A 15693-nucleotide genomic window follows, 5' to 3' on the forward strand; every position below is an offset into this window, starting at 1 on the left:
ATTCCTTGTACCTTTTCCCTCCTTTCTCCCCGCTCTCCCTCCTTCCTGATAACCGTCTGTGTGATCTCCATTTCTGTGATTCTGTTCCTCTTCTAGTTGTTTTCTTAGTTTCCTTTGGTTTTGTTTTTAAAAAGATTTTATTTATTTATTTTTGGAGATGGGAAGGGAGAGAGAAAGAGAGAGAGAAACATCAGTGTGTGGTTGCATCTCACACGCTCCCTACTGGAGACCTGGCCTGCAACCCAGGCCTGTGCCCACACCGGGAATCCAACAGGTGACACTGTGGCTCACAGGCCGGTGCTCTATCCAGTGAGCCACACTAGCCAGGGCTGTTTTTGTCTTTGTTTGTTTTTTTTTAGGTATAGGTGTTGATAGGTGTCAGTTTGTTGTCCTTTCACTGTGCATAGTTTTGATCTTCCTTTTCTTAGATAAGTCCCTTTAACAGTTCAGCTACTCAGGGCTGGGTGCAGAGGAGCTCCTTTAACCTTCTCTGGGAAGCCCTTCATCTGCCCTCGGAAAAGGCACTTTTGATTGACGTTCTATTACTCTTGATCCGGCCCCAGATTTGGTGAGAATACACGTTAACTTATAAATTTTTGTCTAGCTCAGATGTGAGGGGTTTTTGCCCTGCCTAACAGACAACCCCAACCGCGACAGTTATATTGCGATATTGGACATCGCTCTGTCTTTCCCTCAGGTTCAGAATGTGCCGCCCCCCCCACACTAACTGTCTGATCCCCTCGCCCTGGTGATCTTAGAGTCAGTTGTATGGTTCCCTGATTAATGGGATAAGTACATCTTTGACACATACTCAATCTGTGTTTGAAAGAGTTTTGTTTTTACCTTCTTAAAAAATAATCCTATGATATGTCATGTAGAAAGAAAAAAAAAGACAAGTCCAAAGTCCAGCAATTCCTACATTTCTTTCTCCTCTTAAAGTTCAAGTAAAGGTATATTGGATTTTTTTTTTTATCGGTGCCCAGTGTTTATAAGCACAACAGAACAATATTTGTTGCTTTTGAAGGAAGAATTCAGGCCAAGAAACTCCCAGAAGGTGAGAGGATGCAGGTGGGTGCGTGGCATATGCCATCGCTTCATCTCAGCCCCCCATCCTGCTGCAGCGTCTAAGCTTTGTCACGCAGTCCTGAACCCCCTGGCCGCTGGGGTTGGCACAGACATGCTTCTCCCTCTTGGTGATGAACCTGGGGAGCAAGATGGAGAAAGATTATACAGTGAAGAGGGTTCTGCAAATAAGGACGGGGAGCCGCATCCGCCCGGCCCGGCGGTTCCCCACTCAGCCCACCCTGTTGCTCCCCTTCTCTGCCTCAGCATGTCAGGGTGTCTCCTCTCGCAGACCCTGCGTCAGACACTCCCTCAGTGACTCACGGGAGTGTCCTGGGCGGCCTTGCTGCTGCTCTCCCCGCCCCTCCCGGGCCTCCCCCTTCACGGGGAGCATCTCATGTCTGATGCTCTGCGGGACCCTAATGACGACACAGGCCTCCCCCGACATCACAGGACCCAGAGGGTGAGACTCTCCTGACCTCCATCTGTCATCAGATCCCAATCCCAAGACACGGCCGGTAGCTTGGCACTTACGTGACAGCAGGCAGGTGGCACTCACTGGTTGTTGGAAAAAAACATTTCATGAATCTGCATCGGATCTTCCGTGGGGTGTAGGAGAAGCAGCAGTCAGGGGGATGGTGCACCCCTGTGGGTGTGAGGGATGGAAGGAGAAGGGCCATTTAAGGGTGGGGCCTCATTCAGAGGAAAACTCGACCCTTTCCCCCTTTCCTCCAAAGCACTGGGGAGGGTGCGAAGGGGAAGTTCTCTGAAAGGGTGTTCCCTGCCCTCCTCCCTCCCTGCTCTCGTGCAAGAAGCACCCACTGGCATCTCCCTGCTCCACCCTGCCCAGGGCAGAGCTGTGTGTCTGAGGGCACTCACGCGGGGCCAGAGCTATTCCTCCCAGAGGTGGGAGGGCCTGATGCCTGGAGCGGCACCAGAGAGCATCTCATCCCCGAGGTGAGCGGGGCCCCAGGACCGCCTGGTGGGAGGGATGTCCTGTATGGAGGAGGGACCCTGTGCACCCTGCTCTCCCATGGAGATGTCCCCTCCCCCTTGCCCAAGCCCTGTAAGCAAAGTGACTGAAGCCACAGGGCAGATCTGTACGCACCAGCTGCTTTTAAATACATTCCATAACCAGACGTTTACCAGAATACACTATTATGGGTTCATCCAACTCATGTATCGCCATACCGACATCTATTGGGGAGAAAGAGAGGAGAAGGGAAGAGAAATCACTGATGGCTGGGAGGCAGGAGTGTCTCGGTATCTCTACCCATCTCAGTGCCCAGCCCAGCCCCGTTGGGGGGCATGGATACTGGACGCCAGACGCCGTCTGGGTCCCAGGCCTGCCGCCGGGCCCGTGGTCTCCGTTGGTGCCCTGAGTCTTTTCAGGGGACTTTTCAAAATGTTGGAGACACAAAAACATTCTATTGCCTTCATTTTTCATTTAATTGAGTTTAAATGCAAAACGGAAACTGCAAATGCTACATGAATGAATCAACTCAATAGCCACATCATGTGATACTGTCCACAATGCTTTCTGTACGCTCTTGGAATCCAAAGAGCTCTAGAAACAGAAATATGTTTCATTAACAGAATTGGTGGCATATTGTTGCCCAAAGTGAAGTGAGGCTATTTGCAGTCTTCATCCCATCAGTATAAATATTTGTATGTGTTTGCTGCAGGAATATTACTGTTTGATGAAAGTATACTTCTGAGACTCTGCTAGGAATGTTTTTTAGTATATTTTACTGATTATGCTATTACAGTTGCCTCATTATTTTTCTCCCCATTCTCCCCCTCTATCCTGCACCCTACTTCGCACCGGCATTCCCCACCCTTAGTTCATGTCCATGGGTCGCACGTGTAAGTTCTTTGGCTTCTCCATTTCCTGTACTATTCTTAACTTCCCCCTGTCTATTTTGTACCTACCATTTACACTTCTTATTCCCTGTACCTTGTCCCCATTCTCCCCCTTCTCCCTCTGCACTGATAACCCTCCATGTGACCTCCATTTCTGTGATTCTTCTCCTGTTCTAATGCTTAGTTTTTGTCTTTTAGGTTCAGTTGTTGATAGTTGTGAATTTGTTGTCATTGTACTGTTCCTAGTTTTGAACTTCTTCTTTTTCTTAGGTAAGTCCCCTTTAACATTTCATATAATAAGGGCTTGGCGATGATGAGCTGCTTTAACTTTACCTTTTCTGGAAAGCCCTTTATCTGCCCTTCCATTCTAAACGACGGCTTTGCTGGACAGAGTCATCTTGGATGTAAATCCTTACCTTTCATGACTTGGAGCACTTCTTTCCAGCCCCTTCTTGCCTATAAGATTCTTTGGAGAAATCAGCTGATAGTCCTATGGGAACTCCTTTGTAGGTAACTCTCTCCTTTTCTCTTGCTGTTTTTAAGATTCTCTCCTTATCATTAATCTTGGGTAATTTGATTATGATGTGTCTTAGTGTGTTCCTCTTTGGGTCCAACTTGTTCGGGATTCTCTGAGCTTCCTGGACTTCCTGGAAGTCTCTTTCCTTTGACAGACTGGGGAAGTTCTCCATTATTTTTTCAATAAATTTTCAGTTTCTTGCTCTTCCTCTTTAACCTCTGGCAACCCCATGATTCAGATGTTGGAACATTTAAACTTGTTCTTGAGGTCCTAAGCCTCTCCTCATTTTTCTGAATTCTTGTTTCTTCATTCTGTTCTGGTTGAATGTTTATTTCTTCCTCTGCTCCAAATCGTTAATTTGAGTCCCAGCTTCCTTCTCTTCACTGTTGGTTCCCTGTCTATTTTCCTTTATTTCATTTTGCACAGGCTTCACTTCTTTCTTTATTTTGCATCCGTACTCAATCATTTCTGTGAGCCTCCTGATTACCAGTGTTTTGAACTCTGCATCTGATAGGTGGCTACCTCCTCATCGCTTACTTCTTTTTGGAGTTTTGACCTGTTCTTTCACTTGGGCCATATCTCTTTGTCTCAGCGCACCTGTTATATCGTGAGGGGTGGAGACTTAGGTATTCACCAGGGTGGGGGAACCCACTGCTGCGTTGTGGCACAGTTTGGATGAATGTTTCTTCTTAAACTCCTTGTTGTTGGACTTCCATGCAGTTCAATTCTGGCAGTTCTGGCTGCGTTTTGTTTCTAAATTGGTCATTGTCCTGTTGGTTGTGCGAGGAAGCAAAACATATCTACCTATACCTCCATTTTGGCCAGAAGTGTGGTAGGAATATTAAGTAATGTAGAGTTATGTGTTAACTTTTTAAAATTGTTTATATTTCTTGAACATGTGGTAGAACATACATAATATAAAATTTACAATTTTAACCTTTTTTTTGGCCTTGGAGCTCTGACTTTGTGCCCTACACACACAGTGATCTAGGCCAGCTAAATGCATACACGGAGGGGCAAAAGCACGTTTATCATTGTTTGTATGGAAAATAATACAATAATTAAGAAATAATAACACAAGAATGAACTCTATGTTTCATGTGCTTACAACTGTAAATACCCTCTCATCACACCCTGTATGTATCAGGTGAGTGGATAGAAGACAGTCCGGCAGGGAATGTCAGGGAGCTCAGGCCCCAGACAAGGAGAGCAGAACGCCCTCAGCGCGCAAGGGCAGCCGCGATGCAGCCAGACCCAGAGGGAGAGCACAAGGAGTGCAGTGCAGACCTGCCTGATCAAATATTAACCATTTTCAAATGTACAGTTTAGTAGCATTAAGGACATTCACATATTGTGCAGCCATTCCCACGGTCTATCCACGGACCATTTTTCATCTTGCCAAATTAAAACCCTATACCAATTAAACCATAACTCCCCTCTCCCCCCTCCGCCAACACATAGGCGGGCCACCACCATTCTACTTTCTGTCTCTATAACTTGATTATTTCAGGTACCTCTCCTCAGTGGAACCCTACAGAGTTTATCCTTCATTGCTGACTTATGTCATTTATCATCATGTAGGGTATAGACCTCTCTTAATTGTTCATCCATGTTGTAGCATGTGTCCAAATTTTGGTCCTTTTAGGCTGAATAATATTCTATTGTATGTTCAACATATACACTATGTTTTAATCCATTTGTTTGTTGATGGACACTTAGGTGGCTTCTACCTTCTGTTATTGTGAAAAATGTAGCTCTATTAGCACGGCTGTACAGACATCTCATCAGGCACCTGCTATCCCCAGTGACCGAAGGCAACAAGGAAAGGTCTATACCCTACTGCTGCTACTTTTAAACAGGTGCCAAGTTCTCGCCGATGACCCCCCGTGTCTCCTCGCCGCACTTCAGGTTACCATCAAATTGGCCACCATGAGAAGGCTCACTGAACTCACCACGGGCCAGGGATCCACACGCCGGGGGTCCAAGGGCAGCAGCAAGGATGAGGAGGGAGAGGGCGGCTGTGGGGATCTTCATCTTCCAGGTGTGTGGGCAGGGCTGGCCTGAGGGCTCCCGGGCTCTCTGCTCCCTGACTCCCTGGGACCCCAGCTCTGCCCTCCTATTTAAAGAAGAGGAGAATCAGGAAGTCAGAGGGCAGGATCAACGGAATGCTCTTTGGCTGTACACTTGACGACATGGTATTTCTAGAAAGGGAACAACCCTTGGAATGCAACAGGAAGTTGAGGATGATGATGAATGGGTTTTTCCAGCTGCTGAATGGATAGAAGCAAAAGTGTCAAACTGTCAGGCAGAGACCTTCGCCAAGAGAGGAGCCCGAGACTCTGTGGAAGGAGCTCTCCCCTCCGATGTGGGTCACGAAAGCCCCCCGGGAAGAACTCCAGGCTACAGCGGAGCTGCACGGTCAGCCCCTTCCTCCCCTCTGGGACAGAGCTACGTCCTCCTCCTTGCTGTCTCTTTGTAAGTGTCCTGCCTGCAGGTGCCGGATCGCAAGCCTTGCTTCTCCCCACATAAATCCTTTTGTGGAGGGAAGACCTAGTCAGCTTTTTGTTGATGGTAGACAGGCGTGACCGTGTTTTATTTTAGTGTATTCTTTTAAGTCTCACCTGAGGATATGTTCGCTGATTTGAGAGAGAGAGAGAAATATTGATGTGAGAAACTTCATTCGATTGCCCACCTCGGGCATGCCACCCCGGGATCGAAGATGCAACCTTTTGCTGTTCGGACGGCTCTCCCACCTCCTGGTCTTCGTGGCAGGCGGCGGGGCGCATTTTGTTTTTCAATGATGGACATATATTTTGTGCTTGTTATGAGTTTGGTTTCCCTCCCAGTTAGCATTGCTTTTACTAGTTCAGACTTCTTGTACATATTAGTGCGTGTTTCTGGTTTCATCTCGCAGGACCCCGTGACGTTTACCTATTTGCTCTCAGTATTTCTTCGTTAAGCCCTTTCTGTAGAGCTACGACCCACAGCAGTGACGCAAACACCGGGCAATGTCATGAGCACTGTGGTTCCAACAACAGAACCCTCACAGCTCCTCGCTGGTGGGTTTGTGCGTGTAAGGACTGAGTTTACCCCCTGACCCTGTTTGTTGAGGCACACGTATGGTGTGTGTAAAATGTGCTATACACGCCAACTCACTATTGTATACCCGGCAGGAGGCGTGACCATGAAACTCGCACTTGAATGTGTCCAGGGCTTCACGCTGAGGGACCGCGCCCGCTGATCTCCCGCATCCTCCCGTCCCGATTCCCCAAAATGCCGATCTAACTTTGAACTCCATGTGTCGATAGTTTCCGGCTCTTGCTCTTGATGTCATTGGGTTCCTTTTTTACTTTTTAAGTATATTTTATTGATTATGCTATTGCAGGTGTCCCATTTTTGTCTTCCCTTTATCCCCGTCCACCCAGAACAACCCTCCCAGCAGCATGCCCATCCCCTTAGTTCCTGTCCATGAGTGGTGTATGTAAGTTCTTTGGCTTCTCCATTTTGCTTACTGTTCTTAACCTGCTCCTGTTTATTTTGTACTTAGCACTTATGCTTCTTATTTCCTGTACCTTTCCCCCATTTCCCAGCTTTTCCTCCTCACTCATAAACCTCCACGTGACGTCCATTTCTGTGATTCTGTTCCTGTACTAGTTGTTTGCTTAGTTTGTTTTCGTAAGTCCCTTTAACAGTTCAGCTACTCAGGGCTGGGTGCAGAGGGGCTCCTTTAACCTTCTCTGGGAAGCCCTTCATCTGCACTCGGAAAAGGCACTTTTGATTGACGTTCTATTACTCTTGATCCGGCCCCAGATTTGGTGAGAATACACGTTAACTTATAAATTTTTGTCTAGCTCAGATGTGAGGGGTTTTTGCCCTGCCTAACAGACAACCCCAACCGCGACAGTTATATTGCGGTATTGGACATCGCTCTGTCTTTCCCTCAGGTTCAGAATGTGCCGCCCCCCCAACTGTCTGATCCCCTCGCCCTGGTGATCTTAGAGTCAGTTGTATGGTTCCCTCATTAATGGGGTAAGTAGTACATCTTTGACACATACTCAATCTGTGTTTGAAAGAGTTTTGTCTTTACCTTCTTAAAAGTGATCCTATGATATGTGATGTAGAAAAAAAAAGACAAGTCCAAAGTCCAGCAATTCCTACATTTCTTTCTCCTCTTAAAGTTCAAGTACACTTACACTGTATACTTTTTATTGGTACACAGTGTTTATAATTTGAGCAGAACAATATTTGTTGCTTTTGAAGGAAGAATTCAGGCCAAGAAACTCCCAGGAGGTGAGAGAATGCAGGTGGGTGCATCGCATCTCGTTTCACGCGAGAAGATGTACAGCTCCTTCGGCTGAGCCCAGTGTTTCCATGCAATCCTGAACTTCGATTCTCCTGGGGTCTGTGCAGACTTGCTTACCCCGCTTGGTGCGAAAGCTGGGGAACGAGGGGCAGAGAGGTCATACAGTGAAGAGGGTTCTGCAAATAAGGACGGGGAGCCGCATCCGCCCGGCCCGGCGGTTCCCCACTCAGCCCACCCTGTTGCTCCCTTTCTCTGCCTCAGCATGTCAGGGTGTCTCCTCTCGCAGACCCTGCGTCAGACACTCCCTCAGTGACTCACGGGAGTGTCCTGGGCGGCCTTGCTGCTGCTCTCCCCGCCCCTCTCGGGCCTCCCCCTTCACGGGGAGCATCTCATGTCTGATGCTCTGCGGGACCCTAATGACGACACAGGCCTCCCCCGACATCACAGGACCCAGAGGGTGAGACTCTCCTGACCTCCATCTGTCATCAGATCCCAATCCCAAGACACGGCCGGTAGCTTGGCACTTACATGACAGCAGGCATATGGCACTCACTCGTTGTTAGAAAATAACCAACCATGACTCCGCATTGGATCTTCCGTGGGGTGTAGGAGTGGCAGCAGTCAGGGGGATGGTGCACCCCTGTGGAAGGAGAAGGGCATTTAAGGGTGGGGCCTCATTCAGAGGAAAACTCGACCCTTTCCCCCTTTCCTCCAAAGCACTGCGGAGGGTGCGAAGGGGAAGTTCTCTGAAAGGGTGTTCCCTGCCCTCCTCCCTCCCTGCTCTCGTGCAAGAAGCACCCACTGGCATCTCCCTGCTCCACCCTGCCCAGGGCAGAGCTGTGTGTCTGAGGGCACTCACGCGGGGCCAGGTCCATTTCTTCCAAAAATGGGAGGGCCTGTTGTTGGTGGGGGGCGCCCGAGAGCAACTCTTCCCTATGGAGTGTGGGCCCCAGGGCAGCCCGGTGAGAGGGACGTCCTGTATGGAAGAGGGACCCCAATGTATCATGCTCTTCCTTGGAGATGTCCCCTCCCCCTTGTCCCATGCCCTTGTAAGCAAGGTGGCTGAAGCTACAGGGCAGATCTGTACCCACCAGCTGCTTTTAAATACATGCCATAACCAGACGTTTACCTCCTTGTAATGAATGCTGAATATCGGGTATCGCCACACCAAGATCTATTGGGGGGAAAGAAGGAGAAGGGAAGAGAAATCACTGATGGCTGGGAGGCAGGAGTGTCTCGGTATCTCTGCCCATCTCAGTGCCCAGCCCAGCCCCGTTGGGGGGCATGCATGCTGGACGCCGGACGCCCGTCTGGGTCGCAGGCCTGCCGCCGGGCCCGTGGTCTCCGTTGGTGCCCTGCGACTTTTCTACATGTTTGAGACATGGAGACATTCTATTGCCTTCATTTTTCATTTAATTGAGTTTAATACAAATCAGACTCTGCAAATGCAACATGAATGATCAATTGAATGGCCACATCATGTGATACTGTCCGCGATGCTGTCCGTACACTTGTGGAATCCACAGGGCCCTGGAAACAGTAACCGATTGTTAAGTGATTCGGTGGCACAAGGCCCCCCAAAGTGAAGTGAGGGTATTTATACTCTTTATCCCATTAGGAACAATCTTTGTACGTGTTTGCTGCAGAAATACTCGAGTTTGACTTAAGTGAACTTTCAGACTCTGCCTGGAATGTTAAGCGATGTCCAGTTATGTGTTCTCTTTTAGAAAATATTTATGTTATTGGGGAGCACGTGGTAAAATATACATAATATAAAGTTGATAATCTTCACCTGCCCTTTTTGTCATGAGCTCTGACTCAGTGCCCTACACACACTGTGATCTAGGCCTGCTAAATGCATACAGGGAGGGGCAAAAGCACGTTTACCGTCATTTGTACGGAAAACAATACAATAAGTAAGAATTAATAACCCCGAATAAACTCTGTGTGGCCTGCTCACAACCGTAAATCCCCTCTCCTCCCAGCCTGCATGTAGCAGCTGAGTGGATAGAAAGCAGGCCGGCGGGGACTGGGAGGGAGCTCAGGCCGCAGACGAGGGGAGCAGAACGCCCGCAGCGCGCAAGGACAGCCGCGACGCCGCCGGGCCCAGAGGCAGAGCAGGGGATGCGCTCGTCACACCCGCCTGATCCGAGGGTAACCGTTTTCAAATGTACAGTTTACTAACGTGAAGGACATTCCCATATTGTACAACCATACCCACGGTCCATCCAGGGCACGTTTTTCATTTTGCCAGATTGAAACTCTGTGCAGTTAGACCGTAACTCCCCTCTTCCCTCCCCTCCCCTGCTCCGCCATCCCACGGGCCACCACCATTCTCCTTTCTGTCTCTAACATTTGACTACTCTAGGTGCCTCTCCTCAGTGGAACCCTACAGTGTTTCTCCCTCCTCGCTGGCTTATCTCGTTTATCGCCATGTAGGGTGTAGATGTCTCTTCATTGTTCATGCATGCCGTAGCATGTGTCCGAATTTCAGTCCTTTCAAGCTGAGTGATAGTCTATTGTATGTACAATACATACCCCATGGTTTTACCCACTTGTTTGCTGATGGGCGCTTGGGTGGCCTCTACCTTCTGTTACTGTGAAATATGCGGCTCTATTAGCACGGCTGTACAGGCGTCTCTTCAGGCACCTGCTTCCTGTTCTTTCGGGTATTCAACCAGAAATGGAGTTGCTGGATGACTGTGTACCACCTTTTCTAAACCTGAAAGATTCTTCATTCCAAAATACATCTAGCCCCAGCGTTTTGGGCAGGGGGTTGTAGACCTGCATTATGCTAGTTCGGCAAACGCAACTGAAAATGTAGCTCGTTTCCTATATACTTACATAGGAATCATATTTAACGAGGCTTGAGCGCACACTTCAACAGGCTTGATGTGGGGTGTGTGGGGCTTGCACCGTAAAGTCCCGAGTGAGCCTGTGGTTTCTAATAACAGCCGCACACCTAGATCACACCCTGTCTCCTCACTTCTGGCTGAGGGTCTGGAGCCGGCTGCCTAAGGCCTCTGTGCCGCAGTCTCCTCATTTCTAAATGAGACTATCGTAACAATACGCAAAACCATGTAGGTTGCTGGTCGGCTCTTCCGCGGGGCTGTTTCGGGGACTCAATTACCTGTAAGAGAGTTAGAATGTCCTCTGTTTGCTCATCGGCAGTATTAGATATTCATTTGCTACGTAAACCCACAGAATGGTTCGGTGGACTCAGGCGAGTCGCTTGCTTGGCTTGTCCCATTTCCTCCTCAACATGACAGTTTTGTACCACATGGGATGTAATAGTTCTAACACCGTAGGCGACTGTGTTTCTTCTTCCAGATTTACAATTTTACTGCAATCTTTCGATCAAGCACAAACTGGCCGTATACCAGCTAAGAGAAGGTATCAGAGGATTCTGGCCATGAAAGGGAAGAGGACTGTTTTCCACATCATCTGTACGGTTTTCCCCAGTGACCGAAGGCTACGGGGAAAGGCCGACACCCTGCGGGTGCTGCTTTTAAACAAGCGCCAAGTTCTCGCCGATGACCCCCCGCCCCCGTGTCTCCTCCCCGCACTTCAGGTTACCATCGAATGGCGACCGGGGGGAAGGCTCACTCTACTTACCAACGGCCGGGGCCGCCCGGGCCGGGGGTCCAAGGGCAGCAGCAAGGATGAGGATGGAGAGGGCGGCTGCGGGGATCTTCATCTTCCAGGTGTGCGGGCAGGGCTGGCCTGAGGGCTCCCGGGCTCTCTGCTCCCTGACTCCCTGGGACCCCAGCTCTGCCCTCCTATTTAAAGAAGAGGAGAATCAGGAAGTCAGAGGGCAGGATCAACGGAATGCTCTTTGGCTGTACACTTGACGACATGGTATTTCTAGAAAGGGAACAACCCTTGGAATGCAACAGGAAGTTGAGGATGATGATGACTGGGTTTTTCCAGCTGCTGAATGGATAGAAGCAAAAGTGTCAAACTGTCAGGCAGAGACCTTCGCCAAGAGAGGAGCCCGAGACTCTGTGGAAGGAGCTCTCCCCTCCGATGTGGGTCACGAAAGCCCCCCCGGGAAGAACTCCAGGCTACAGCGGAGCTGCACGGTCAGCCCCTTCCTCCCCTCTGGGACAGAGCTACGTCCTCCTCCTTGCTGTCTCTTTGTAAGTGTCCTGCCTGCAGGTGCCGGATCGCAAGCCTTGCTTCTCCCCACATAAATCTTTTTGTGGAGGGAAGACCTAGTCAGCTTTTTGTTGATGGTAGACAGGCGTGACCTTGTTTTATTTTAGTGTATTCTTTTAAGTCTCACCTGAGGATATGTTCGCTGATTTGAGAGAGAGAGAGGAGAGAGGGAGAGGGAGCGAGAAGCATTTATGTGAGAGAGAAACTTCAATCAATTGTCTAGCTTACATGTCCCTACCAGGAATCGAACAGCGGCCTTTGGGGGTTTGGGACGGCTCTCCCACCAACTGAGCCTCCAGGCAGGGCTGGGCGCAATTTGTGTTTTTAACGGTGGACATATATTGTGCTCTTGTTCTGACTCTGGTTTCTGTTCGCATTAATATTGCTTTTACTAATTTAGACTTTATATACAAATTAGTGAATATTTCTGGTTTCATCTCCCAGCATTCCATGACATTTACATACTTGCTCTCAGTATTTCTTCTGTTAAATCATTTGTGAAGACTTATAGCCCATACAGTTACTCCAACACTGGACAATGTTATGAACACTATTGTTCAAATAACATAATACTCACATCTCCTAGCAAGGTCAAATTGCCCATGTAAGGACCTACTTTACTTCCACAATGTATTTCTTGAAACATTAATATGAGCTGTGTAAAATGTGCTATATAGACTAATTTACTAATATTTACTGGGCATGAGATGAGACCATGGACTCGCACTTCAATGTGTCCAGGGGTTCACGCTGACAGACCGCGCCCGCTGATCTCCCGCATCCTCCCGTCCCGATTCCCTGAAGTGCTGATCTTAACTCTGAACTCCATATGTCAAATGTTTCCAGCTCTGGCTCTTGTCGTCAGTGGGTTACTTTAAATCAGTATCATCTTTATGTTGATTGTAAAATCTTAATTCCTTCAGGAGAATTGTAACACTTTCCCCCATTTTCCTAGTTTCTCTACTGAATTTTCTTGAGACTTGAGATTTGGGAAAACGTCTAATTTTCTAATTACTGCTGGGAAGTAATTCTACATGGAAATGCTAGTGGATGCCCAGGGAGCCATGGTCCCCTCCCGGCCTAGGGGGAGGCTAGAAGGGGCCAGTCGCTGTGCCCAGGGGAGCAGAGCCTCTGCCTATGAAAAGGGGACACTGGACTTGTCCTTGTTTCTGCTCCAGGAAGCTGTGTGACTCCAGACAGGACACTCAGCCTTCTTGAACCTGTGTCCTTAAAATGGCCAATAGTATTGATGGGGCAAATACCGTGCACGCCGATTGATAAGCCTGTGATTGTTTTGTGCAATGAAGGCCTTATTCCCCCTGTAACAGATGCAGAAGCCGCAGCTCAGGAAGCCTGCACAGGCCTGGCAGGCCACAGGGGGCCGCAGCTGGCCAGCGCGCAGCCTCCAGGCAGGGCCGCCCCGGCCGCCCCGGCCGCCCCAGTGCCTCGTCCCGCCCACCCTGGATTCCAGCCCGCTCACTGCATGGGTGGCACTGAGTGGGCTTCCAACATGGATTTGTTGAATGAATGAGTGAATTCACGTTGGGTGTATGTCTTTCTGACTGAAAAGCCCATTATTTCTCGGTTTCGTTTGGCCGTTCTCTGGAGGAAAAAAACGATTCCATTTGTTAGGTCTCTGCCATAGGCCTGGTGCGTGGCTTCCTTCCCAACTGATCTCTGTTCCTCACAACAAGCCTCTGAGAAAGTATCTGTTACCCTATTTGCAGAGAAGTTGTACAGTGGTACCTGGAATTATGGGAGAGCATTAGGGAGTTCTGTAGCTAGTCACGTCAAAATTGCTAGGGAACAGCTCTCACTCTTTGGACCAGCAGGGATGTGCAAGGAGAGGCCCAGGACCCAGAATTTTCTGTCTCTGAATTTGGCTGAAATTCAACTCAGGAGAGTTGAGGCTCAGGAAATCCCGCTGTGCCACTTTCTCCCCTGACCCCAGCCCCCAGCAGAGAGGCAACCAGGCCTGTTTAGGGTGGCAAGGGCCATGAGCTGGGGGTCGGGACATCTGGCATCTGGGGGTCAACCCCTGACTCTCTCAGAGTCGCCTGCTGCTTCCTTGTCTTGTGTCCCACAGATACTTGCTGAGACTTGCTACCTGCTGAGGGGGGAACTGTGCCGTATTCACAACTGGACAGGTCTTAGAGGGAAAGATGGGAGGCTAAAGCGCGGGCCTTAGGCTCACATGCCCCCCAGGCCAGGCGGACAGCAGCGGGGTGCGACCTGGCAGCAGGGACTCCTGGGACCTGGGGGCGGGACCCCTGTCTAAAGGAACAGAGCTCTCCACCCTAGTGAAAGGTTATCTTTTGGTAACTCTGCCTCAGGCCTGCTTGCTCTTCCATATTTGCAAAAGGAAGAGGCAATATAGATTTTTAAATGTTTCCAATTTGTAAAGATTGGCAACCGACTCAAATATTGTAAAACCCCATCTGAGACTCAAAGACAGCTTGATCCTTTGCGGTTTCCTCTCCCTAGTCCACGCTGACAGGTGGCTCCTGTGCACCCCCAGGACGGCGCTGAGCAGATACCAGAAGCCTCTGGATTAGCTGCTCTCCACGGGGACCCCAAGGGCCACAGAGGCTCTGCAAGGGGGCAGACTCTCCCCCCAATCGAGTAGATAGATGAGTCCTGCCCAGGAATGGGGTGAGGCCCCTGGGAACGGCGCTGTCTGTTCTCCAGGGATGGCCGCACTAGGCGAGCCAGGCTGACCCTCGCCCTTCTGGCGGGTGACCAGCTGCAGGAACAGGACTGGGCCAAAGGCTCCTGGGTTCTCTGACTCCTTCGAGGCTTTGAGCCTCCTTTATGCAAGAGGTTGCTGTTCAGGAAGTCACACGATAGAAACATCCATGACTGAATGAGAGTTTCGTTTCTTGAGAATTGTGGCCGTAGACTGGTATGGCTCAATGGACTGAGTGTCAGCCTGCAAACTAAAAAGAACTGTCACGTTTGACATATCTAATATCGGTTTAATCAAAGAACAGTGGGAGGCAGAGAATGACCCTAGGTTTCACATTTGGTTTACATCTTGAGGGTGGAAATGGGGGAAGCCCAGAGACCAAGGGCTTTGTGGCAGAAAGTGCCCTCCACTCCTGCCCCTCCCCAGAGAACCTGGTGAAGCCTCTGCCATGAGCCCATCTGCAGGTGTGGACCATGGGTTCAGAGGCCTGGGCCACTATCTCAGGCTTAGCAACTGCAGGCCTTAATGGGATAGGGATGTGGACTCAGGTCTGACGCGGGCTGGGAGCAGGGAGAAGGATCTGCAGGGGGATCCTAGGATGGATGGCCTCACCAGCCAGGGTTGGACTGGAACCCTTCATGTAAGCTAAGCTGAAGGCCCCTGCCCCCTGCCCCGCACAGGGAGCTTGGTCAGATCCTTAGCAACCAGGGAAGGTGCACCGGGCTCTCTGCTCCATCAGCATTGCTTTGGGGCTGCTGGCTGAGGGATGAGTTCCCTCTGGGTCAAGCTGGGGGGGGCCAGAGACCGAGCAAGGAGGCTGTGGCCTATGGGTTGGGCCAAGACAGGTTACAGGTGATTTCATTCCTTCCCTTCTCTGAAGGTGACTCAGGGGCAGTACCCACTGGCCCAGCTCCTGGGGGCATCATTCACAGGCAGCGATCAGATCTGTGCCCTCAGAACACAATTCCATAGAATACAATCGTATCTTGTCACTCTCAAGTTTGGGCTGCAGGGCCCCTGCCCAGTGACACAATGGTTTAGTGACTGGGCAGGGAGGTAGTGTGACCAGCCATCCTCGTTTGCCTGCAGTGAAGGGGGTTCCTG

The 15693-nt window shown here is 49.8% G+C and overlaps 1 protein-coding gene across 2 annotated transcripts; it reads right to left on the minus strand.

Moving 5' to 3' along the window:
- Positions 1-884: 884 nt before the first annotated feature.
- Positions 885-11529, minus strand: LOC129086648 (C-C motif chemokine 15-like). Of its 2 annotated transcripts, none has more exons than XM_054593298.1 (4): positions 11361-11529; positions 8875-8919; positions 1597-1708; positions 885-1202 (listed from the first exon to the last, which is right to left on the minus strand). In XM_054593298.1, the coding sequence occupies exons 1-4, from the start codon at positions 11440-11442 to the stop codon at positions 1100-1102; spliced, it is 342 nt and encodes a 113-aa protein (XP_054449273.1). In that variant the 5' UTR covers positions 11443-11529; the 3' UTR covers positions 885-1099. The 2 variants fall into 2 exon arrangements, with proteins under 2 accessions (XP_054449273.1, XP_054449272.1); XM_054593297.1 differs by lacking the exons at positions 8875-8919; positions 11361-11529 and adding exons at positions 2209-2259; positions 5395-5574.
- Positions 11530-15693: the final 4164 nt, after the last annotated feature.

The sequence above is a fragment of the Pteronotus mesoamericanus genome, unplaced genomic scaffold (genome assembly GCF_021234165.1).
Source record: "Pteronotus mesoamericanus isolate MK-2021 breed Mesoamerican mustached bat unplaced genomic scaffold, CSHL_Meso_final scaffold_408, whole genome shotgun sequence".
NCBI lineage: Eukaryota > Metazoa > Chordata > Mammalia > Chiroptera > Mormoopidae > Pteronotus > Pteronotus mesoamericanus.

Bases quoted from the DNA above. Each gene is read 5' to 3' on its own strand.
- LOC129086648 (XM_054593297.1), bottom strand. From the start codon at position 5,476: ATGAAGATCCCCACAGCCGCCCTCTCCCTCCTCATCCTTGCTGCTGCC. The intron at 2,260-5,394 runs GTGAGTTCAGTG...TCTCCCCAATAG, and splicing joins GTGTGGATCCCTGGCCCGTG to ATGTCGGTATGGCGATACAT. The intron at 1,709-2,208 runs GTAAACGTCTGG...TCACACCCACAG, and splicing joins ACCCATAATAGTGTATTCTG to GGGTGCACCATCCCCCTGAC.